This window comes from Epinephelus moara, chromosome 19 (assembly GCF_006386435.1).
Source record: "Epinephelus moara isolate mb chromosome 19, YSFRI_EMoa_1.0, whole genome shotgun sequence".
Classification (NCBI taxonomy): domain Eukaryota; kingdom Metazoa; phylum Chordata; class Actinopteri; order Perciformes; family Serranidae; genus Epinephelus; species Epinephelus moara.
The window spans coordinates 13,459,013-13,483,361 of record NC_065524.1 but is presented as its reverse complement, the minus strand read 5'-3'; the positions used below and the strand labels follow the sequence as shown (position 1 = coordinate 13,483,361).

Here is a 24,349-nt window from a genome sequence, read left to right as displayed (position 1 = left end):
ATACAGGAAATGGGTCAGCTGCAGCACAGGTATCCTTTACATCCTCTGCTGGCTCCCACTGTCCGCCGATGAAAGGGAATACCCCTCGTCTGTGCAGCCCTGGGCCCGGCTGGCCAAGCGTACAGCGACTTATAAGAGGCCATTTCCTTCATAATCATCCCTGCCTTCCCCTGCTCTAATCTCCCAAAGGACAGTGGCAATTAGCCCGGGGAGGGCCTCACTGTAGTAAGGGCATCTGTGGCATCTCTGTTACCTCATGGCCCGCCATTGAAACACATAAAACACACACATTTTGGGATAGAACAGAGGCATAGCTTGGATTTCTGGGTCCCTTGGCGTCCTCTCGTGTCTGAATACAATAGACCTGGTTTAACGTTATCTCTTGCCTTGTATGTGGGCTGTTTGGTTATGCATTTCTTCCTTCTTCATCTCTCGCCACCTTATTGTTTAGATAATTGTAAGTTTATTAACAGGATCTCCCTGCAGTGTCTGCTGTCTACACGTAAAAACAGTCACCAGAGGGTCTGGATGTGGTTTAAGCTTTGTCAACAACAGTTTGGGAAGAGATCTTTCAGCTGTGTCTTTTACACGTTGTTGACATAGCAGTGAGGATTTCCTATTATACGTGGCATTAATATCATCAGATAAACTTCCTGCTCCCAGTTTGGAAATTTCCCCCTAGAGCAATAAGTCTGTCAGTCTAATAAAGTCTGGACATGCAACTGTCTGTGCGAGTCTTACCCTTTAAGCAAATCATTTGTCTCTTTCTCACTCGAATAACCCTGATCATTCTCTGAGGATTAGTAGAGTAGAATCATGTAAAAGCCTGTGCAGGAGCTGAAGACCACACTGCAGTAATTGACAGAGGCAGCCCCACGCTCCTGACACAATGCACTCATTGATTCCACTTTGCTTTTGTAAATAACAAGCCCTGGCCGCAACATGCACGCGTGGAAGCCACAAAAGAGTTGTTTTAGAGATAGCCGGAGCTTTTTAAAAGCTTATCCTGTCCGCAAGTCATTACCGGGGCTCGATAAGAGTTTGTCATCGCGTGGTAATGTTCCATAGATCCTGTTGTTACCCCTATGCTGCCCCCCGCCTAGCCCCTCGACCCACACTTTCCTCTCTCGCGCTCCTGCCACTCGTAAATGGGAGCAGTGTGGTGTTGTGGCGAGGCGAGGCCATGGTCTGCTGAACACTGTGACATTCATCTAAATGGAATCAGATAAAGCTGGGGGCCTGAATACCTTTAAAATAAACATCACCTGGAGCCTCCAGCCTGGGCCCCAGCGGCACTGCTCCATACAACCAAGAGTCTGCAAGCATCAGGGGGGACAGGGAGCTTGACCAATAGCAGAGGAAGAAAGGAGGGAGGGAAATCATATCTAACCAATGTGAGGAGTGGCTGGCTGCGCATATCAGATGAGATCAGGCCTGTGGGTTACTTCCACAGCAGGCGACACTCCTAGATGCGGGTGAGGGGAGGTGATGTGGGGGTGAGAGGAACAGATATGACCTTTACATGTGTAGATCAGATTCCCTGTTGAGCGAACTGGGAGTAGGAAACTGTAACAGTGTGGAGAAAGGTGAGAAAAGTGAGCCACACATACAGCGATGTGGAGAAGATACCCTAGCTATACGGGCAGGAAACATTAAATATGATGCAGTTCAGGTTTACCTTATTTTCAACACGGGTCAAAAGGACAAGAGTGAAACAGCAATCAACATACCAAGACAAATAATTATCCTCATAAATGCTGCAGGCACCCAACCCAAAATAATTCCACTACCTGGGGTGTGAGCTGCCTAAAGAATGCTCCAAATGTCTGGGGAGGGTGTTGAGAAAACAATGGAAGGTGGGATAATTACAGAGAAAATGAGGAATGAACTCAGTGGTAACCCTCAGTGAGGAGCAGAAAAACAAAGTGGAAAACAACACAAAGGCAGAGGAAGACACGGTGGGTTTTCAGTAAGTAGTGCAAGCAGGCACGGACCTGCCCATCCTGGATAAAGCTATCTGTCAGCACCAGAGGAGAACATGCTCATGGGAACTGGATGACCTGCTGTACTTCACCGTCTCTACCACACAGACTGTGCAGCGTTGGCCCTGCCTCTGCTTGCTGCACATGAAGGCCTGCTTCGATGGCTTCTTACATGGATGATTGAGAATGCGTGGCAGCGAGACTACCGTGTACGATTGATTTGGAGCCGGCTGTTAATTCTCGACCGTATGCAGCGTGAAACAGTGAAGGCCAGTGATTTCCATCTGTGAAATGAACATAAGTGCTCCTCACAGCTCTGGATCCAAGTTCACTTAATCTTGTGTTTCTGACACCACTTTGAATCTTTATTTCAGGAGGGGGAGAGGTGAAAGCCAAGCAGCAGATGGAAACAGGGCTTCCAGGAAATCAGAGGAGGTGGGGCGCAGCAAGAACATGAGTTGGCATGGTGTTTGTCTGCTTTCTTTAGGTGGAAGGAAAGCAAAGACATAGAAAAAAGAGGGATAAAGTACATATAAGGTGGAGAAGGGGAGTGACAACTAAGGATGGCTAGATGGGAGTTGTTATCAGAGCCATTTGGCTAGCTGGGTGGTAGCCTAAAGTATAAGCAGTGAGACAGAATAGAAATCCCGCAGTGAGGCCCTGCATACTGATGGCCTGGCTGTAACGGCTGGATCGGCTCTCCGGCAGTTATTCATTAAGCCATTAAAGCAACACAATCAAGTCATTTGTGTGGCCTTCTGTTTCAGACTCTTTTTCTTCTCTTTGTGCTCTGCTTTTTGCAGGAGAGAGAGAGAGAGAGGGAAAGGAGAAACAGAACACACATCAATGAATAAATCCGAGGCGAAGAAAAGAGTGAGAACGGTTAGACCTGGGCAGCGAGCTGGAGCCAGCTGTTGGCCCTCCTTCTGAGCAGAAAAGAAGTAATTAATGGCGGAAGCGACTCATGCAAGAACCAATTCACTTTCAAGACAGTTTGATAAATGGACGAACATTCAAATTCAATCTACCTGGGTTGAAATTAAAAGAGGATAATTGCAAAGAGCACTTGCTATAACAGGTCTTTTCTCACAAAGTGGCGGCCATTAAAACATATAAGTGCCACAGCCACTTTGCTGACTATTGAGGGCTGAGAGCGCCCTCTTGTGTCAACATCTTTAGACAGGAAACAACACACTGAGATGTTTTAAAGTTAATAATGTTGATTTTATTGCCATCCATATATACATATATCTTTTTTCTCTTGTAATATAGCTTAAAGCATCAGGATCACTGTATAAACAAGTAACACAGAACAATGAAAAAAGGCTAAACTTTGTTTAGTTCGAAGTACAAAGGAAAGCAGCGAGTGTTAATCACACTGGTGCCTAAAGATAAAGAGGCAGTACAGTACATGTTGCTTCCACAATACTGCATGACACGATTGGAGGAAGATACACAGCATCAGGTAAACTACAGCTGATTATCTGCTGGGTTGTGTGACTCAGTGCTGACTCTATGAGATCCTACAGTATGTTAGCGGAGCATAGTGAAATGGATCTACAGGAACAACATCTAGCCCCCTAAAATAGGCCTGGGTTGCCATAGTGACACCGCCTAGGGGTTAACTGTAACACAGAAGAGAAACAGCACTGACGTGTTTATGAAACACAATAGCACACTAAAAGGTCCTGTGGATGGAGTTACAGTCTCGTTTCAGGACAACTAAACACGTCACGAGGCAATCAAACGCACAATCACGAAAGTCTTTGCATTGTCACACAGATGATTTTGACGATCAGTAGGTATTTACTATGTAAACGTGAGACAGAAGCCAAGCAGAGCGGAGGAGATATGGCAGAACTGTCTGAACTGTTTCCTAAACTGTGTGTCAGGCTTTGTGATTGTGATGAGCAACAGCGGGAGCAGCACAGATTATTGTTTGTGTATAAATGATCCATCAAAAGTCTGATTAAAATGAGTTACGACACGTTTTGACAGCTCTTCCTGTAATACACACACACCAGAGAACACCCTCATTATGCAAACATCAAAGTATACAGGGAGCAGCATATCCTCTCATCTCCACAAAAGTAGGAAATTAAAAATTCCATTTGGATCAATGGAACGGATTAACAAGCGACCAGCATCTATTTAACTGAACTGAACTTTAAACAAGCTAATTAAATTGTATCACTCAGGTGGCAGCGGTCAGATTCCTCTTCCCTCTGTGTGTGCAGGGAGATAATACACTAATAAGTGTCTAATAAGTGCAGGGCAGCCTGGCTAACTAATTTTTACAGCGATCATCCAACACTTACAGCTGCAGAGGCTGGTGCAGTAGCTTTGGTCAGTCAATTACACAGTACCACCTGCTGTGGATATTACACCCAGTCTGCTATGTGTCTGTCTACAGCAAGGTTTTGTCCCTGTTACAAGGAGGGTCAATTATTGTTAAAACAATGTGGTGATTTTTGGTGAAATCAAGAGTGCAAAAATACAATTTTGGAATTTACTTGTGGGATATGAATCGGGTCTTTTATAAGAGCAGTGCATTTTCAAAACCAAATAGGGAACATGTTATTTTTGGGATAAATTAATTGTGTTACATTTAATCTCAGCAGCAAAAAGGCATATTAAACCTGTAGCGCTACAACAGTACTTTGAAGTTATTAATACAGGCACACAAAATAAAGCTTAACAAGAAACCATAAAAAAAAAGAAAAAAAGAAAAAAAAAAGATCTAATGAGTTAAATTCATCAACCGACAAAAACAATGTATCACTTCACTTGTTGAGGGAGTCGGGACAAAGTGTGTTTCTTCTGGGGCTGTTACATGCATACACATATGCACACAAACACACACTGGTCATACCAAACATTAAGAAATGTTAAACTCGTTACAGTCACAAACACAGGTGGACTCCAGTGACGGACTGACAGCTTCACATGGAGGAAACTCCTCATATCTCCTCTTCTCATGATGTGGAGATGATGACCATGATTCCCCTGGACGCCGACACAAAGTTAATTCACAATGGTCACTTTATTGAAGTTAGAACGAGTGGCCAACTCCTTGATTTGCACCAAAGAGCATGTCACCTGTTCCCTTCCAAACCTCCCGTCTTCTGAGGTCACTCGGTGCTCTCCTGGCCCAGCTCCACTTCATCCTCGCCAAGAATGGCTTCTGAAGCATTTCCTTCTCCCTGGAACAGCTCCTCCATCAGCTGCTCGCCAGCGCTGCCGGCCCGTGATGCCCACAGAGCGGCGCCTTCCCGCAGGCCCAGTGAGCGCAGCAGCCGTGCATAATCCAGAAATGCAGCCTTGATGAGTTTATGTGCAAACACAGGTCAAGGAGAACTTAAAACTGTTCATGGGACATAAAAAATACAGTGAGTCAATGAAAGCTGTCATCACTCAAAAGTGTCACTCTTCAACTGTCAGTGCAGTGATCTGAAAGTACCGCACACTAGATGATCACATCCTAAAACATTAAAAGGTGCAACACAATCATTTTTAAAGTGACAGCTAGTGTTAATCCAATCACAACATGATTACCATCACCAGAGCAGGTGACAAATTAAAGGAGATACCTGAATAACTGAGTGAGGAAACATGATGAATGCAGGTGTTTCCATGTAGGATAAAAGGGATCACTGAGTGGTTTGGTGAAAAAAAATGATATGACGTAAATACAGTGATGTTTGCACTCACCAGATCTGACACTCTGAGCCCTATTTTCCTGCCAGTTCAGTACCAACAGTACCATATAATCAGTTGCAATAAGTTCTGGCAGTGCTTGTGTGGCACTTTCCTGGCTCCAAATAGACCTGCTTGGATTGAGCTGAAAGGGGTGGCTCAATCCTACAAACACTTTGCAGTATAAAGCAATACTATTAGATATATTACAAACTACAGACTCCAAAATGACTTTAACATTGGATCGACACCTCTCTAAATCAACTTTGAAACAAACTGGACATCATCACCTTCATCAGGGGAGGATTTATTGCAGGACTGTTGGGTAAATCTTCGCTGGAGCACCTGAGTGTTTTCAGCCTCGTGATCGATGGTCAGCAAAATTGCAGAGATTAGTTGGACAAACACAGGAGCGCTGGAGCCCACAGATTGCACTTGAGTTTGTGTTTGGTCCCTATTTGTGCTGGTTTTGCGATAAATCGGTCACCTGTATTTCTGGAAACATACATGTATGACAAAAAGAAAAAAAAAGTGGATATGACGTTTTACGCTCACTAAACTGAAAATGAGATATTTTGACTTCTTGAAGGACGGCTCAGCCCCACACAAGTTTAGTCTGCTCCCTCCTGGTCTGGACTCCATATATCATAAATCACTAAGTGGCAACAAGCCAGTTCAAACCAATGAACCAGCCAAAGGGGGATGCCTTCGGTTTGCTGTACTCATAATAATTACAGTCTGGATTAAATATTATTTTATACTGAACATCATTCTTTCTTTTGTTTTTCTCTGTTGACTTTTTTGTGTTTATTGCTAAATGAGGGGTTATACAAGATAAAAATGAAGAAACACATTCTCTACAAGTCATGTGCAATAACAATGTGGCTAATGAAAAGGTGACTTGCTGGTAAAAGTGATGTATCTGCTGCCCATAAAGTTAATTCCTTATTCTGTGGAGGAGTCACAAGTTCATCTCAGTTGTGTCACAGTGACAGTGGGACACTATGCCCTGTCCTTTCAGTTACACAGCAAACACACTGACAACCGTGACAAAAAAACCCAAAATGGAGTACTTTTTTCAAAGTCTGGGTCCTAAAAGTTCGTTATGAGTCTGCGGCATCACTAACTCTGATCAAAGTGTGATAGGATGTGCTCCGTGGAGCATTTAAATTGTCCTTCATTGTGAAAAAGCTCTCTGCTACCCAGTGCGTGTCTGTAGTAGAGATGGACAGGGTTAGCAGGGGGAGCTAACTCTAGTTCTAAATGGCCCCCAGAGTGCAGTAATGGGTTTTCAAAAAGGATATTGGAAGAGTCGTTGGCCTCCATCACCCCATACTTCAGACAGGCTTCGATGAAGAGGGCGGCGCGATCAAAGTGCCTCATACTGCCCAGGAGATAGAGGAGGGAAGAGAAAGACACAGGCAGAAGGAGGTGAGAGCTATTGTCAGAAACCAGCCTCATCCCCGCCTTGATGTCTGTGATCCTAAAGCATACATCAGCCCTGTTGTCCCGATGTCGCTCTAATTCTCTGCAAGAGCTTCTACTGCCAGAGGCATCTCATAACATGAGCTGTCAAAGAAGAGAGCGAGTAGACTAACAGCGAATCAATGATGAGGTAAAAGATATGGGGTCAGACCATACCATGCAATGTGCCATACACTCAGGTTTTTATAATGGGGAATGAAAGGGCAAGGGGGGAGGATCGTGCAGAAAAAAGTCACAAGGGTAATACATTTTATAAAGAGTTAAAGTTAAAATGAGAATCTTCAATTTGGGAGTTTTTTTTTTTTTTTTACCGTTTTTTACTGTGAGCTAAATTATCAGCAGAGGTCTCCTCCACTCCAAAACAAATGGACCTGGTGATTTAACCCTGTAAAAACACTGAGTAAATCAATGTTTTTCTGAAGCTACTCATTGCGGATGGCCTTCCAACTACGTCGGCTATGGTATGAATGGCCTGATCTGGAGCCAGTTTTTGGTCTGCTTGTTCTGGACTACTGTAGAAACATGGCAGTGCGCAAAGGCAATCTCCATAAATGCAGACCCGATGCCTATGTAGATAGAAATGGCTCATTTTAAAGTAACAAAAACACTAAGACTCTTATTTTCAGGTGATTACATACACAAAAACATACTAATTATACTATATTCCATTTCAACATATACTCCTAAATCCTCATAACATCAGCATCAATCCTGGCTCTTACTTGTGAAGCATCTCTCCCACTTTGTAAAAGCAGCCCAGGGAAAGCAGCACCAGGATGGCTTTGGACTTCTGGTTGACCTGTGGGGAGCACAGGTGCTCTGCCCAGCGCTTCAGCACATCTGAGCTCTCCGCTGGGTTCAGACGCACCTGGAGACACACACAGCACACAAGACACTGAAACTCCGACCGCTTCGAAGGGGCTTTCCTTGAAAATCTGAAGTGTAAGAACATAGTGTTGTGTTTCCTAGATAAAAATGTTAGTAACAAATATTCAAAATGATTTTCATTTAAAAAAATTAAGAGAGAGAATAAGTAAAAAGCATAAAAAGTATCATCTACTTACACTTAGCAATAGAAAATATGAAAACTACACATACACACACACACACAGTCCACACACCCACCCACAAGCCCACACATTCACAAACTATCCAAATATTACATGGAATCTGATGTTTCCTGTTGATGGACGCCGTCATGCTGAGTTACCTTAGCTAGCCAGGCGGCCCGGTTCCACTCCCCGTAGGTCTGCAAGTATCGGCAAGCATCCGCCGCCTTGTCAATCAAACACAGCAGCTGTACTCCCTCTGACAGACAGCAAAAGGAGAGAAATTGTACATGGAAAAATGATAGCCTATCGCTAGCAAACTCTGCCCAGGCACCAGTGTGATGATTTCTTTACACACTGGGAATCCGCGGGCAGAAACCCCACTCATTATGGAATGTGTGGTTCGAGTCCACTTCTGAATTTTAATCTTTAAAGACTCTACAGCTAAGAAGTTTCAACCTTTGCAAAACCTTTATAAAACATCACATTTAAAGGTGTCTAGTTCAGGGAAAGGCCTTAAGAACAGATGAATTATTTAAAGATATATTAAGACCCTTTCAAGGCTGCAGACACCCACACTCAACGAATGCTGCTCATACTTATTAAAACAAGACTGGAGATGATCGCTAACTGCTATCCGACCGACACACAGCAACAATACCTGCTAGCTTGCCGTTGGCGATCATGTTGGTGGCCACTAGTTTGATGGTGGACTGTGAGGGGCCTGAGGAGGTGATGGTGGTCACTAGGCAGGCCTTGAGCGAATCGCAGTAGTAGCTGCTGTTGTCTGCGCTCGTCTCCAACAGTAACTGCACCGCTCGGTCCGTCTGAGAACGACAACAGAGAGATGAGAATGTAATGACTGAAGTAGAGGAGAGAAACAAGGCATCGGCAGCTCAGTTGAGTAACCACCGTGCGAGCTGGACAAGACAGAGTAACAAGGGGAAATTATGTTTATTATCTGGCTTTTCATCTGGTGTAGATGAAGGCTCAAGCTCACGCTGGGGTCGGCCCAAGCTGGCCTCTGCCTGTCTGCCTATTGGCGGATTGCACCTCCAACACAGCCTGCTGATTGCAGCCTGTGATTAGAGGGAGAGTGGTGACATTGAGAGGGGAGAGAGGTGACTTCAGTCCCCACAGGCTGAGATGCCAGGGAAGAGAGAGGCAGCACTTACCGTCCATCTTGCTTCATTAGGCTCCACAGCACCAATATGACCTATTTACCATTATGGCAATATGCACGTATGACCGCTACGGAGTGTGAAGGTGTTAGCGAGCATGTGAGAGAAAAGGGTAGTATATGGTCTGAGAGCTGTAAGTAAGACAGAGGGAAAGAGATTGCCTGGGTGTATACAGGAATCAGGCATGTAAAGTTAATGCTTTATATGACCTTTTGAAGATATTTAAGACTGATTTTTGGACAAATTCTATTTTTATTATTCAAGGATTGCAGCTAAGTATAAAGATTAGTATATATGTGGTCCCATGTGGAGGTATGTTTTATGTAGGATCATGGTTATTAGAGTGACTTAGGTTAATCTAAATTTTGCCAACAGGTAAGTACAAGTATAAAGTAGGAAGACAGCGTTGTGTTCAGTGGTTGGTTAAAAGATTTGAAACATCAGAAACGCAGAGGAGCTTGACTCATTCTGACAAAAACAAATTAAAAGATGGATGAATGGAATTAGATGTTTAAAGCAAATAAGACCTATTATCAAAATCACAATATGGCCAAGTGCGATATCTAAATCACAGGAGCTGCAGTTTTTGTGATAAAGGTAAAATGTGTCACAACAAAACATTATAAATGAAGCACTGTGGTTCTACGGAGATGCCTCTGCCTACAAATCAGATTCCAGACTTAAGGGAACATAGTTGTTTGGTACAAACTCAACAAAAATTATACCATTATTATTTCCATTATTTTTTTTTTAAGTGAAAATTGCAAAAATGACCATTCCTGTTAAAACCGCAACCACTATCGAAAATATGACTGCAATATGATTTTTTTGTTTGTTTTGCCTATCATGCAGCTGTAGAGTTTGTGTCACATTTATTTTTTGAACTTCCTAGGTCATTCTGTATCTCTAAATACATATACATCGGAGGAGGAACTCTTATCTTTATGTTCTTGAATGCAACATGTCTGCAGCCTCTTTACAGACAGTGTCAGCAGTATGAGTAGTGTAATACCTACCTGACCCAGCAGGAGGAGCTGGTCAGCACATTTCTTGGTGTGTTCATAACTGGAGCGCTTCAACTCCTGCAGGTGAACCCGATCCAACTGGAACTTCTGTTGAGTAGTGAAGGTAAAGCCACATGTTAGCTTATTTCTAATTTATTTCTTTTTATAGACTGCTTCCATAGATTCATGTTCAAACCGTGTGCATGTGTCTGGGAGAGAGACAACGATGGATAGATTATTGAACATGATTAACGATGAGCAAAAACTATATGGAGGACAATTATAGAAATGCAGAGTGCAGAGATGGAGAGCGTAATTATAAAGTCCTTAAAATATTCAGGAGTTTTCACAGTGTTTCTGGTGCCACAGCCTCACATACTTATTATTGGTGCCTTTTCCCTCATTATTTCATTGCATGTTCCCTGATGGGAGATCAGATCTTTTTTTTTCCACAGTGAGCAAATGATAGGCATGAATCATGAAACCCGCAACCGATATTTCAAAGTATGAGGGCTCATCAGTTTTATATGAGGTCTACAGGGGGAGAACGACACAATGAGGGGAGAGATAACAGCATAGTAGAAAATTAGTTACATGGTCTGTGTGTGTGTCTATATCTAACGCTTTTTTCTTGCACTTTCTTATGATGAATTCTTCCATGTGAGTCACAGCCGTGGGCATAAATCCTCACAGAGTTAGCAAATGAGTTTTGTAACTGTATGCTCTGTATTGGAGCCCTGGATATTAGTAATTACAGTCAGGCTGCTACCACTGAAGCTGTATTATGACAACAGGATCCAAATGTATCCGCAGACCGTCTGGGCAGCACTTTGGAAGTCTTAACTTTGTGATCACTGTGTGGCCCCTCATTAACAGGGAGGAGAACTTTTACAAAAACAGAATAGTGCATAATGCATTAAAAAAAAGAAAAAAAATTACAGGCTTATTTGAGACTTTTCATTGGGACATGTACCGACTGAAATTAAACAGTCCATTTACATTCTGCTACTTCAAGCCTTAATGCTAGCTAAAAGCTACTTGACATTTTTCTAATCATCTTTCATCAGAGAAGGTACTCATTCTCGCCTCTCCTCTGCCTCCCTGGTTATATTGATGTAGCCTCGTAGGGGAAGAAGACCAAACCCACCAACGAATCTCTGTCTTCACTTGCACAGTGTGCCAACTTTTTAATTACTTTACTTTTTCAAACTTTTCCTAAAGTCCACAAAAGTATTTTTTTGCAGCCTGGACACAAAAACAATGTGTGGGTGCATCACGACTGCAAAACAAAGAAATAAACCTTGAAAGAAACACCTTCACATTTGCTGTGGCAACATAAAGGTGGATGTCTTTTTTTTTTTTAAATGGGCTGCGTGGCCGCCATGTTGACCAACATAGTGATGCGAATAGACACAGCAGAGAAGGACCAATCAATGGGTATCTTCAGAAGAAACTTTTCTAACACTCTTCAGAGCAAACTGGGTCGATAATTAAAGTTGGAGATTCAAGGTATTGTTTATAAGAGCCATCAGCAAGACGCATTGATCTGAGCAATGACACGGTGCAAACAAGAGGGTTTTTTTTTTTAATTGAGCGTGTCCTAGTGTGGGCTAGAATCATTGGAGGAAATGTTGGGGGAATTAAATGCAGTGAAGGCGAAGTGAAAGATAGGTTTGACCTCAAAGGCTTTAAAGTGTGAGTTGCTTCCCTTTAAGACTGCAGCTTAGTGAGACAACAGATAGGATACACAATGTCATTGACAATGGAATGTACTGTGTGACCGGGTGATGTTGTAGACACTGTAGATGACAAGGAGCAGCCTGGCAGGAGTTTGTTTGTGCGTGGCCTGTTAGTAAATGTCTCTGGATGACTCCTAAGGGAGTTTTGAAATGCTGACTGCTGGGATCATGTATTTGTCTCTGTTGTCTCTTTTCACCAAAGACAGAAAAAGCAACAAAAACAGGCAAACACTCCTGTTGTTTCACTGACCTGGAAGTAAGAGCTCTCACACAGGACGTCATGGCAGATGTCCAGGTGGTTCTGAGGTGACTGCTGGGTTCCTTCACTTTGGGCCTGACCCTCTGTAGTGGACACACTCAGCTGACGAGCCTGGGCGAACGATTGGAGGTAGTGGGACGCCACTGTCCAGAAGTGAAGATCTGACTCATCCCCGAACAGCCTGCGGTTTACCACAACGCATCAGCTGGGCCCAGAGTGGATAATGTTCTGTCTGGAGGTTAGTCAGGTTCTGCAGTCTGAACCAACACGCTGCGTGGTTCTTCTAGTAGTTTGCTCACTAATGACCATAGTTCCTGTATCTTCCAGCCCACGCCTCGCTCTCCCAGCTCCCCTCCACCCCCTCTCCACATCCTTCTGCCTTTTCTTCCACCGTTTACTTCCCTCAGCCTCCTTTAAACATATCTGCACAGGCACACAGCTGTTGCTAGGTTACCTTGCCACATTAACAATGGCATGGAAACTTGGCCGGCCGGATGTGGAGACATAATGCGAGCTCTCAGTGTGAGCACAGTCATAGTACTCGTGGTAAATAAAGGGTCTTGGGGACTTTCCAGGTAAATCACGGTTTTAATAACAGGATGCAAACTGTGGGATGATATTGCATTTCCACTCAGACTGGCTGCTCTAGATTTGTCAGATGCTCGAGGGAAATGAGAACTGGAGCAGAGATGCGATCAGAGTTGCTGACACCAGCTCTCATGTCATGCTTTAATCGTGGATAAATCACGGCTGTACAGTTACAGCAAAAACACATCCTGATATTTACGCAGATAATTTGTCATAAAAACAAAATGATTTCACTTGTCTCATAATATTACATCATCTTGTTTATCTTTTCCAAGTACATTATTTATTTCTGAATTCAGCAAAATGTAAAAAATAAATAATTAAGTAATATTCCACACATAACGACTGTGAAAATGTAGCCAGTCTAACACTGAGCACAGACTTGTGTAGAGAAATCACTCCTGATCCATCTAATTACGTCTTGCTCGGTTTAATTACATTGGGATCAATCAGTGAACAACAACGAGACTAACAAGTAGCTTGATTGCAAACTCAGTTCGGCTTCAGATCACTGGAACAAATAGACCCACTCTAAACCCTAGACTTAACGTTCATACAAACAGACTGGAAAACATTAGCGGAAAGAAACACTTATTGACTCAACGTTTAACATGTGCTCTGTGTGTACAGTTTCAGTATTCTCTTATGATGATAGAGGGAAAGAGTGTCATCTCACTTCCAGAATAGTTTGTTTGCTATTTGCTATTTTACTGCTAACAGAAACTAGACTTCTGTTAGAGCTCCATCACTTAGAATTCCATGTGTTCATGTTCAGTCTTTGACATAGGTACGCAGTCTGAATGTTAAATAATCACGTTACTGGTACACCTTAACGGACACAGTACAATATGTGCAGACAACAAACAGTGGTAACTCCATGCTGAGTTTTGACTCACCGTGACACCAGGAGGCAGCGCTGCAGCAGGCTGAGCTCCGGGTCCTGTAGCACACTCTTCATATCGCTGGGGAGCCAATCAGAGACAGACAATCAGAACACAGCGAGAGCCAATTACACTTCTCAAACACAGCAGGCCCAGTGTGGCAGCTATGGGAGATTCCTCTTATCTGTCAACCCACAGACTACATGCTCTTTGGGCCTGCTGTCTAAACACAAAGATCCTGGGACTCTGACTGCAGGGCAAAACAGCGTAAACAAAAACTGATACTTGGCGCATACACGTACATTCACATGCATCTGATTGTTGCCGTTTGCATCATGACATAAATATAATTATTCTATTTTGAGCTACAGTGTGTAAACATTCTCATTAGGCAGTGTAATAACTCACTTAGACAGGGAGTTGAGCTGCTCCTGGATCAGGCCTTTTATCTCATCTTTCTCATTGTAGTCTCTGAAAGAGAGGGATCAAACTCAGTCAAACAGCTCCCTGAAATAAAACCTGTCCTGATATTAAAATGGGAAGGTGAGATCCTGCTTGGTAAGAGCAGTCGATCTTTGGTGTCAGGCAATAACATATAACTCTATTCGAACATTTATGCTGAGGTCAGGTAGCACACTGCGAGCGCTGCTAATATATCTGCCTGACTTATGATAAGGCAGCTGTGTGTGTTTAATGGGAAAAAGCAGTGTCACACTGAGGTTCTCAGTTAAACGGGGCATAATTACATCAGGCGATAGCTGAACACAGATGTAGCTCTTTAAAAAAACACAAGTAATACTCCTCTCTAAGGGAGGCCTCCACTGGCTCCCATGTTGACTTGTTTACAAAGAAAAGTTGCTTACACTGGCAAATTGGCTGTGTTTTTTTATGAAGGTAATAAAGTGAACGCTTGGGTGGTTGGAGGATGACATGGTGGTAAAGAAAAATGCATCAAGGCAAGTCTTATTGTTTTATTGATCCTGACTTTTAAGAACAACTCAATCTTTCAAATCTCATTACTTACAAATAACTTTCTATTTCATATACTGATAAACACAAACAGCTTTAGACCATTCCTGCTCACAACTAAATCTAGTTTGTAACTTTAAATTTAACTAAAATCAGCCTCAAATTCAAATAGAACTATATTCAAGGGAGATGGGACTATCGAGTTTTGATCAAGAGCAAGACTTATGTTTCTGATGAAACAAATCTTGAAAATAGGTTCACATTAGATTTGTGGGGTGGCACGTGGTGTGGTAGTAAACATTGTCGCCTCACAGCAACAGGGTTCCTGGTTCGAACCCAGGATGGGGGACCCCTACTGAGTTTACATGTTCTCGCCGTGGCAGTGTGAGTTTTCTCCTGGTACTCCGGCTTCCTCCCACAGTCCAAAGACATTCAGGTTAAATGGTGACTCTAAATTGTCCGTAGGTGTGAATAGTTGTCTGTTCATGTGTCAGCCCAGTGATAGTCTGGTGACCTGTCCAGGGTGTACCCTGCCTCTCGCCCAATGTCAGCTGAGATAGGCTACAGCCCCCACCGCCACCCATAACAGGATAGGCGACTACAGAAAATGTTTCTCTGTCTTCCTTAAAAGAAAACCTTGTAAAAAGTACATAACAACAAAATCAAACAAAAAGAACATTAGTGTCAATTAAAACCAATAGAGCAAAACATATATAGATAAAGATATATTGGCAGCTTTATTGAGATTTGATGACATACTGTATGTAGTGAGAGGAGGTCAGTCTGTAACTGTTGTTGTAAGTATGTTTAACAATTGATTCACAGCCAGTCTTCATCCCCATGTTTAACAAAGCATAGGACGCAAGTTCAAATGCAGTTAAACCTAAAGCAGCTCTGCTCAATCATTGATGCAGGCTGTGTGGATATCAATAAGTGAAATTACTGGCCCCTTTCAATGTGCTGCTCTGCATACTTGCTTGCAACAGCTTGCTTTAGGGATACACACACTCTATGTGCCAGTATTTTTTTTGTGTTTGTTTTTATAGCTGGTGTACCGAACTACAATTTGCTACAATAAACTGAGGATTGGAATTGGATATGACTTTATGAGGCTGTTACAAATAATTTTAAAAAACGCATTGGTCAGCCCTGACACTGATTTTGAAGACCTGCTCAGGGGCATCTCGAGCAGTAAAAAAGTTTGGTGATGCAGTGATTTTTATAATAATTTTATAAACACCTTAACAAGGTCATGATTCAGATTTTTGACTTTGGTCCTTGAGTGTGGTATTGCATTTTCTCTGGGTATTCAGTTTTCATGTGAGTTTTTGACTGGTAGTTCTATGCAGGTCAGGTGAAGCTGAAAATTTGAAATTGACCTTAGCAGAAATGGGTATTTCAAGCAAAAATACTATTCAGTATTAGCAGGGAAATATTTGATGATTCTTTGATGATTCCCCCCAGCCCCCGCACGCACACAAAGACCCTAAATGACTCTGATTCAAACTTCAACAAATAAATTTGACTGGTTTCTTATTTCCATCAAAGCACAACCGCACTGCAACTCAGTTCTTTTTTTGGGAAGTTCCATGCAAAACTTTTTGACTGCAGTAGTCACGTTTGCATGTTCCTCCTGTTTGTACAGTAGCATCTAGCCCATCTCATAGCAAATGCTGTACTGCCATTGTGTGGGAAAGAACAGAATGCTGCTCACATGTTTTACAGGTGCAGAGCAGTGACGCTTCACTACCATGCACCAACAACAGGGGATTATTTTAGAGCGGACACATTAACATCAGCTTAATCAGAGTTGAGACTTACACTTGAGTGATGTCCATGGTGAAGGTTCCTGACCAGGGCTGCAGCAGAAGGAAAGCCTTGAGAGTGAGGGCAGCTCGGGGAACCAGCAGGTAGGGACACCATACTGGATCTGAACATATTCCCCACACGTCAGACACAACACAATATTAGGCCATGGCTGTTAATGCCACTGTGAGTAGTATCACATTACATGTCATTGTGTCCATTGTTGTGTTACTGGATAGATTTTTAAAGTGCATATAACTTCTTAAGCATAAAGCCTTTATCAAATCCATTTCCCTTCTACAGCATCCTAAAATATGCAAGCTGCCCCTCACTCTTCGTTCCCTGGCTCACCAGTCAGGTCTTGCTCATCCATGCGGTAGCTGGCAGATTTCATGGCCATCTCCAGCACTCGGATACAGCCGTCGTCAGAGGCCAACACAACCTTGTCTGACGTGCACCAGTCAATGTCTAGAATGCGGTAGTTCACATTGCGGCCAATCCGCATGCTGCTCACCATTTGGACCTGCAAGAGAGGAGGGCAGTTCATCTATAACTGTCACCTAAATACTTCTTTTAAAGCATCTGCAAATACTCAAAGGAGATGATGAGAAAACAACTTCTCTGCAAAAGTCAAAGGGACAAAGTCACAAGACGGGATGAACTTTGGATTCAATAAAAAGCCTGTTGGCTCGGAAACAGGAGGATGGGTGCTACTGTAAACTAATTTATGTTGAGTACAGCAGGATACAGAATGGAAGACTCAGTGGAAAAACAGCCTTTTCAGAAGGTGTTCTACAAAAACATTTTCTCTCTGGCTTTTTATGGGGCTGTATGGGAGTCCGTGCAACCCAGCTGTCAGCAGAGCGCTGAAGCATTTCGGAGATCTCTCCTGCTCTTCCTTCCCTCCCTCATTCTCTCCTGCTCCTCCCTCCCTCTCTCTCTCTCTCCTTCTCTTTTCAGCCCCATAGCCGTTGCTTGCCTCCCTCAGCAGCTTAATCCATCTGTTGTCTCGCTTTTACGATTGGGGACTGAAAACTGTGTCTTATCTCAGCTCCCCTCAAGAAAACACCTTTCTCTACCCAGACAATAGTGCTCCATTGGGACCCTCTCCCTCTGCCCCATGCTGCGTAATACACCACAGCATCTATCGGTGTCCAAATCCATCTGCTTTTCAATTTTTAACACACTGCTGCTGGGTAAGCTAACAAACATTATGGTGTGGATACAGATAAACAAAAAAAGTCCAGTCTATGAGATTAGATCAAATGATGAATTGGAGCGCAAACTAGCCCGAAGGATTCTTAGATGAGGTGAAATGAAGACAGCGCAGAGAGAGGACCTTCTGGATGATGACGATGACTTCAGTAAACAAAGTTAAAGAGGAAGCAAGGATGCATGTCGCTTACAGGAATGAGGATCATCCATCCTGCTATGGTTGTGCTTATGTATGCCAGTGGAAAGCTTTTAGGGCTTCTGTATGTGTACACTGCACTGTAATGATTCTTTAATATAACAGGACAATTACAGCGGATATGCTATTACCACAGCGTTAGTTTGAGAGAGGACATTAGTTAAATATACCCCGCCACAATATTGTAGTGCTTCAGTGATTACAGTGCTGTGGAGACACATTAATTCTGCCACAGTAAATCTGTTTAAATGTAAACCACTGCTACGAACTTGCAGACCATTGCAGATTCTTTACTTTTATATGACTTATGCAGCCCAGTCAGGTGATGCGTGCTGGAGTTTATAATGTGTTAAAACAAACTAATCAAGTTTGCCACATGTATAATATCAACGGTGACTGCCAAGGGCTGGTGTGGAGCCTCACCTCTTTGGTGTCCCAGACTTCTGCTCCATCTGTGTACATGACCAGCAGCTTTTGGTTGCCCTTCCCCGGAGCAAAGCGGATCTTCTTCACCCAGCCTCGATGTGTCGGTATTCCCCTGAAAGCATCAACAGCATTAGCCATTTATTTTTTCTTTGCTACCCCACAGTCATTTCTTTACCGTTGATTTTAACAAATGAGAAACACCAGCAGAGACAATCAATCCATGACCATTCTGGGCAGGGTTTCTTTTGGTCTCAAAAAAATGTATTTAAAATAAGAATCAATATGGAACGAATATGTAAAAACCCAAAAGGAGCACAAAGAAATGCTTTGGAGAACTGAAGGTAGTGATGTAGTATACTGTAGGTACAGTGTAGTAAGTGGCCTAAAACTTGTGTATTTTTTACCTGGACAAACGAGCTTTGAGGTCCCAGAAGTTGAGATTGCCATCAACGTCTCCAAGCACCAGGGTGTCACCTTTCCAGGCAATGCAGGCAATACTACCCATACTGCCCTGCAACACAGGACGAATGCACATATTCAGTGAGAGGAGCGAAACAAAAAATATGGAGAGAGAGCTGCGTATTTGTCCCCTGCCTAAGAATTCCGAATTAAGTCATGTATATGAAAACTGTTACTTATGTTAACCTAAACATGTAACTAACAGTTTAGGCTGTATGGCTTGATTTTTTTTGACTTTTTTTGACTTTGTGGATTATTTTCCAATATTTAAAAACACAAAATTTTAGAATTTCATTACTATTACCAGCGTCACCTATGAGCATCGTTGCACTCTTCAAGTACCTAATTAAAAATCATCACAAGTCCATGATCACTCTCCACATAATTAGAGGATAGACATAAAATAAATGATGTCGTGAATGATGGTAACAAGGCTCCTCTTTAATACAGCGTTCCAACGTGTAGTTAAAAATTGTAATCCCAACAACATAAAAATGCCTTTCCCTCAACTATAAAACATCATATTATCTGGCCGAGTGGTAAACAAGCACATCAGCTGAGTTAAAGTAAGGCTGCGCCACAAGACAGAGTGCTGCTGGGAAGACATTTACTGTCGGCTCACCTTCAGTGTGCATGCAGTGGGGATGATAGGACAAAACTTTATTTAGGAGAGTTTCTGTCAGTTTCCTGACAGAGATTTGAAGATCTTCTATCATCCTGAAAGGACTGTAAAACCTTTGGGGTATGCAAATCTTCGAGCAATGAATCTGTAGCTGCCACGAAGATAAGGCTTTAAAATCCCCAGGTAAACCTCCAGTTTCTGTCTGCGTGTTGTGAATAGATCCAAGGAGTGAGCGGGCAAAACACAGGCTGTCTAACAATCCAATCTGCTACTCAGGAATGGACTTGAGAATCTGATATACTATGGGGGCTTTCCTTTAGAAATGCTGTATGGAGCAAGATGAATTTTGCCATCTCAAATGACGAGAAAGTGTTAGTGATAATGAGTGAAATCGCTTTGTGTTTACTGACAGAAGATGTGGGCAATCAAAGACAAACAACAGAAGGTGCTATCTACTCTATAGCTTGACTCAGCTCAACAAAATTAGGAGTCACAACTAGATAATGAGTCGAAGAAAGTTCCTGAAGAGAAAGTCTTCCAGAAGACTTCTCAAACAATAGCTTCAATTTCATGTTACTTTGGGGAAAACAGATGCTCGGGCAACTAAACACCTTTCTTAAATCAACTATCAAACGGTTCTTTGTTGGTGGTGACATGTTGACTCATGAAGTAACCAAAACATCCTGCTGCTATTTTATCACCGCATCCTGCAGTATCCAGCGGAAAAGAAATCCTGTCTAAAGTAATGGCTTGTTTCTGTGTATCATGTTGCTGTCACAGTGAATTAATAGCTGGGTTAACATCAGATGGTTTACAGGTTTATACAGTAACTCTTCTCCTGAGCCTGAGTCACACTCTGAACCAGTGAAGAGAACACGTGCAATACACTATCTGGGACAAACTGATGACACACTGATGACACACTCAAAATCACACACATTCACTTGGCTGTTGTTCTCTAGCAAAAAAAATGGGTTTAATCTGGCAACAAAAACATAAAGCTTTAAAAGCCGTAGCACATTAGGTTGAACACTTCTTGATGTGGAGCCAGCATGTATATCATCTGGCACACAAGCTCCACGAAAAAAAAGCCCTGAAGGACGTAAGACATAGAAGGGGAGTAATAGCTTTTACTAAACAAAAGAGGATTTTGTGCAGACACTGGCTAACCACCATGTTTCTTTTGAGCTCCAAAACGAGGTAAAATGTTGACACAATGCAGATGTTTGATCACAAAAACAGGGAAGTAATTGATGTGAAACACTTTGCTCTCGTCTTTTCATTCTCTTTGACACTGAGAAAGAATAGCACAGGTTGCACAGAAAGATTTAACCTTTAAACATAAGAGAGACGAAGCCAGAGCAACAACAAAAGAACCGACAGACCGAAAAAGGAAGCTTATCAGTTTTCTATCTAAAAAAAAAAAGTGACTGCACAATGATGGCTGTGATGAATAAAAGTGAAATCCAGTGTAAGGGACAGTGTAGGTTACAATACTGAGAGAAAGTATTGATTAATAGATTTGACAGATAACTAAATTTGCAGAGAGAGGAAAGGAGAAAGTCAGAGGTAGAGGTAGTGATAGGAGGCACACTGATGTGCACAGAAAGTAAACAGGGTAATGAAAAGACAGATTTAGATCTTTGTATACAGGAAGATTTAACAAAACATGAACCTGAATGGAGAGTAAAATATATGAAATGAGTGGGAATAACTCTGTACAAGGATCAGTGAGGATGACCTTGATGTAGTGAAGACATAAAAAAGACACAGTCTCTGGACTCACATCAGGGGGAATTCGTGCACCATCTTTGACTGTGTTGCCCTCTACGGTGATGTGGTAGACCTGCCCGTCTGTGTCAGTGAATACAAAATGCTCCCTGGCTGAGATGGCCTGGCTGGTCTCTGACTTGCTCTCTGCATCCTGGAGGAGACTGTAGTAGAGAAATATGTCATGTTTGCACTCTTTCCAATGTGACATTTTTTAGCTGGACTAGGATATCTTGGTATTCTGCAGCTCTTCTAAGCCAGTTATTCCCAAATTGGAGTACTTATACGTTAGGGGGGAATTGCAAAGAAGTTTGAGTAATTTAAAAACCAAAACCAAACAAAAAAAAACAAACAAAAAAACAAAACAGAAATTATCATTTCATTTAAAAAATACAACCATATTAAGTCAGCTAGTCAGCTTTACTTTACTTTAAAGAGTAACTAAACCCTAAAACCATTTTTTTCAGCTGATAATCATTGTTTTTGGTTGTATAGTAGTGTTACTGACTGATCCTGCTCAAAATCTTGACAGTTTAGTGCAAACTGTTGAAAATCTACATTTTATTTTAAAAATGTGCTATGGAGTGCCCTCTACAGCTTGAAACCTGGTTACTACATTTACATTTACATTGAGGGATGTGGAGGGCCGCTGTGCGGTGAGAGAGAGCTGAGCCTCGGGGGTATATGTGCGGGGCCGCGAGGGAGGGAGGGGTGGATGGATGGATGGATGGATGCGGTGAGCTGCTGCGCGGTGAGCCCAGGCTCCCAGAGAGGGAGAAATAGAACCAAGTAGGATAAAATAAGTCAAAGTGTGGAGAAGGGGACTGGCTGAGCTCCGGCCGCCTTCCCTTCTGCCCGTGTGACACAGTTAGGGGCGGTTTTCCAAGCCACCATCGGCACAATGAAAATAAGTCTAAGTGTGGAGGAGAGGGACCGGGTAAAGAGGCCGACCTCTGGGGAAGCCCTCTCCCCTCAGCGAGGGACCGCTCTCTAAGGTACCAGTGCTGGGCTGGGTGAAAATAAGCCAAAGTGTGGAGGAGAGGGACTGGGTAAAGAGGCCTGACCTCCGGGGAAGCCCTCTCCTCTCTCCCCGCAGCGAGGGACAATGTTCACTCCGCCCCCTTCCTCAGCCGCTCGCCTGCCCCCCCACCCCTTCCTCCCTCCCTCAGCTCCGCCTATCTTTTCTGAATTTTTTTAAATCAAGCTGTGGGCAGAGTAATGCCCAGAGAGGGGGGTTTAGTTCCCCTTTAAAGCTTTACTTTTTTTCATTATGTGTTGCAATTGAATGTGTTAGAACAAGTTAGCAAGTGACAAGAGAGGTCTTCACATTAAGCTCAAAGAATGGATAAATGGCTAAAATAGCTAGCTTGAAACAATGGCCAAAAGGTTGAAATAGTTAGATTAAAGAAATGGACAAAAGGTTATGTTAGATGGTTTCCTAGGGTTACTTGAGTTTATCTGACAGGAGTGTGGAGGTATGTCAGTCAAGGCGCGCTGATCTAGGTTTTTCTGTGGCTGAAAATTAATACTGGACTGTTACCTTATGCAATCAGATAATCAATTATACATGATAAGGGACAGAGAAATAGTTTTGTATTTGGAATGATTAACTGTTAAATTAAAAACATTTGAATTATAGTGTCATAATTGCGGTCTCCCACAGTGTCTTTTTTTATCTGATTTCAGTTCCTCTCATAAGAGCTCTAGCTCTGCCTCAGGGCTTTCTATCCTGGCAAACAGATTCCAGGAACAAAATTCTGAAGTTTTATAACGCTGACCTGATGACAGAAGATTCAACACTACTCTGCTCGGCATCTGACACTGTTTGGCGAGCTATGGCCTCCCTCGCTGCCATCTGCTTCTTCTTCAGACTCTTCAAGTTGTGGGACGGGGACCACTCCTGTATACACACACAAACACACAGAGTTTCAGCTACAGCAGCAGCCCTAGACTAAGACCCAGATATAAACACATTTGCCCGCATAACAGCAAAAAGCAGAAAGACAAAGACAGGAGAAAAGGGAAGAGACAGTTTGCACATATAGTAGATGCTCACATAAATGAAACTAAGGCACGCAGGAGAGATGTTTTCCCCCCAGCCTCCCTATCTAACTGCTGGAGCGCTGTGGCTGCAGTCTGGTTGACTCAAGGTTGTAATCAATATGGAAATGAGACAGCAATATGGGGCTGGGGGAGGCCAGCATGTATTATTAAGGATACTGGCGTTTTTTATTTGCGCTGTGGAGGATTTTACAGCCCCACTGTAAAGTTTGTCCAGCATAACTCTTCTTTTATGAGCATTGCTCTGGCCTAATGAAGCCACTGTTCTTTGCTGAGCTTGGGGAAAAATTTCAGACTAATCTTTCAAATGGCCCACACAAACACAAGAAGGGAAAGGGGTCAAAAAGTAGAGACTATTAACGCAGGGAAGAGTCAACAATCGGTGCTACTACAGCACTGACAGTGTTTTGTTAAAGTAAATACTTAAACTGGAGATGTTTAGATATACAGCTGTGAATTAACATGAACATACCTTAACAGCTTTTGGGGAACACATGTCATTTCTGTTACATTTCCACATTATTTGTTGTATCTTTTTCCTCGTGTTTCACTAGTACTTTAGAATTAATGATCAGTAAAGATGTGTTTTTTATTAGTATGTAGTTTTTTTCAGTACCAATGCAGTCACAGTGGGAAAGTTCTTAGCCATCTCCCTGAGAAGCGTCCCTGTCCTGATGTCCCACAGCTCCAGGGGTTTGTCTCTGAACACCACCACCAGGTACTGTCTGAGGATGGACACCAAACACACACACATACACATTACATCTCATAACATACACTGCCCAAAACCCCACTGTAAGGTTTGTTGTTGTTGTTGTTGTTGTTGTTGTTATGTCTTAAACCTTACTGTGGTGTATCTTTGGCACACAACTGTTTACAGCGAGATATAAATAACAAATACAGTCAGTACAGTTGTCTCTCTTTTCGGCTTTAAGCTAGACTAGTTAGACAGGTACAGATC

The 24,349-nt window shown here is 42.7% G+C and overlaps 1 protein-coding gene across 2 annotated transcripts in view; it reads right to left on the bottom strand.

The window, feature by feature from the left end:
• Positions 1 to 3,184: 3,184 nt before the first annotated feature.
• Positions 3,185 to 24,349, bottom strand: part of wdr11 (WD repeat domain 11) — a 62,270-nt gene continuing 41,105 nt past the window's right edge. The window contains exons 14-29 of one of the 2 annotated variants that reach the window (XM_050070508.1): positions 24,005 to 24,113; positions 23,106 to 23,227; positions 21,344 to 21,491; positions 18,881 to 18,987; positions 18,474 to 18,588; positions 16,991 to 17,162; positions 16,655 to 16,763; positions 14,273 to 14,335; positions 13,880 to 13,945; positions 12,387 to 12,576; positions 10,410 to 10,505; positions 8,874 to 9,039; positions 8,374 to 8,471; positions 7,886 to 8,031; positions 6,983 to 7,062; positions 3,185 to 5,316 (exon numbers count right to left, since the gene is read on the bottom strand). In XM_050070508.1, the coding sequence (XP_049926465.1) occupies positions 5,114 to 5,316; positions 6,983 to 7,062; positions 7,886 to 8,031; positions 8,374 to 8,471; positions 8,874 to 9,039; positions 10,410 to 10,505; positions 12,387 to 12,576; positions 13,880 to 13,945; positions 14,273 to 14,335; positions 16,655 to 16,763; positions 16,991 to 17,162; positions 18,474 to 18,588; positions 18,881 to 18,987; positions 21,344 to 21,491; positions 23,106 to 23,227; positions 24,005 to 24,113 (1,990 nt within the window). In that variant the 3' untranslated portion in view covers positions 3,185 to 5,113. Of the gene's footprint in view, positions 5,317 to 5,337; positions 6,174 to 6,982; positions 7,063 to 7,885; positions 8,032 to 8,373; positions 8,472 to 8,873; positions 9,040 to 10,409; positions 10,506 to 12,386; positions 12,577 to 13,879; positions 13,946 to 14,272; positions 14,336 to 16,654; positions 16,764 to 16,990; positions 17,163 to 18,473; positions 18,589 to 18,880; positions 18,988 to 21,343; positions 21,492 to 23,105; positions 23,228 to 24,004; positions 24,114 to 24,349 lie in introns of those variants that run through there. The other variant, XM_050070509.1, reaches the window with a different exon arrangement.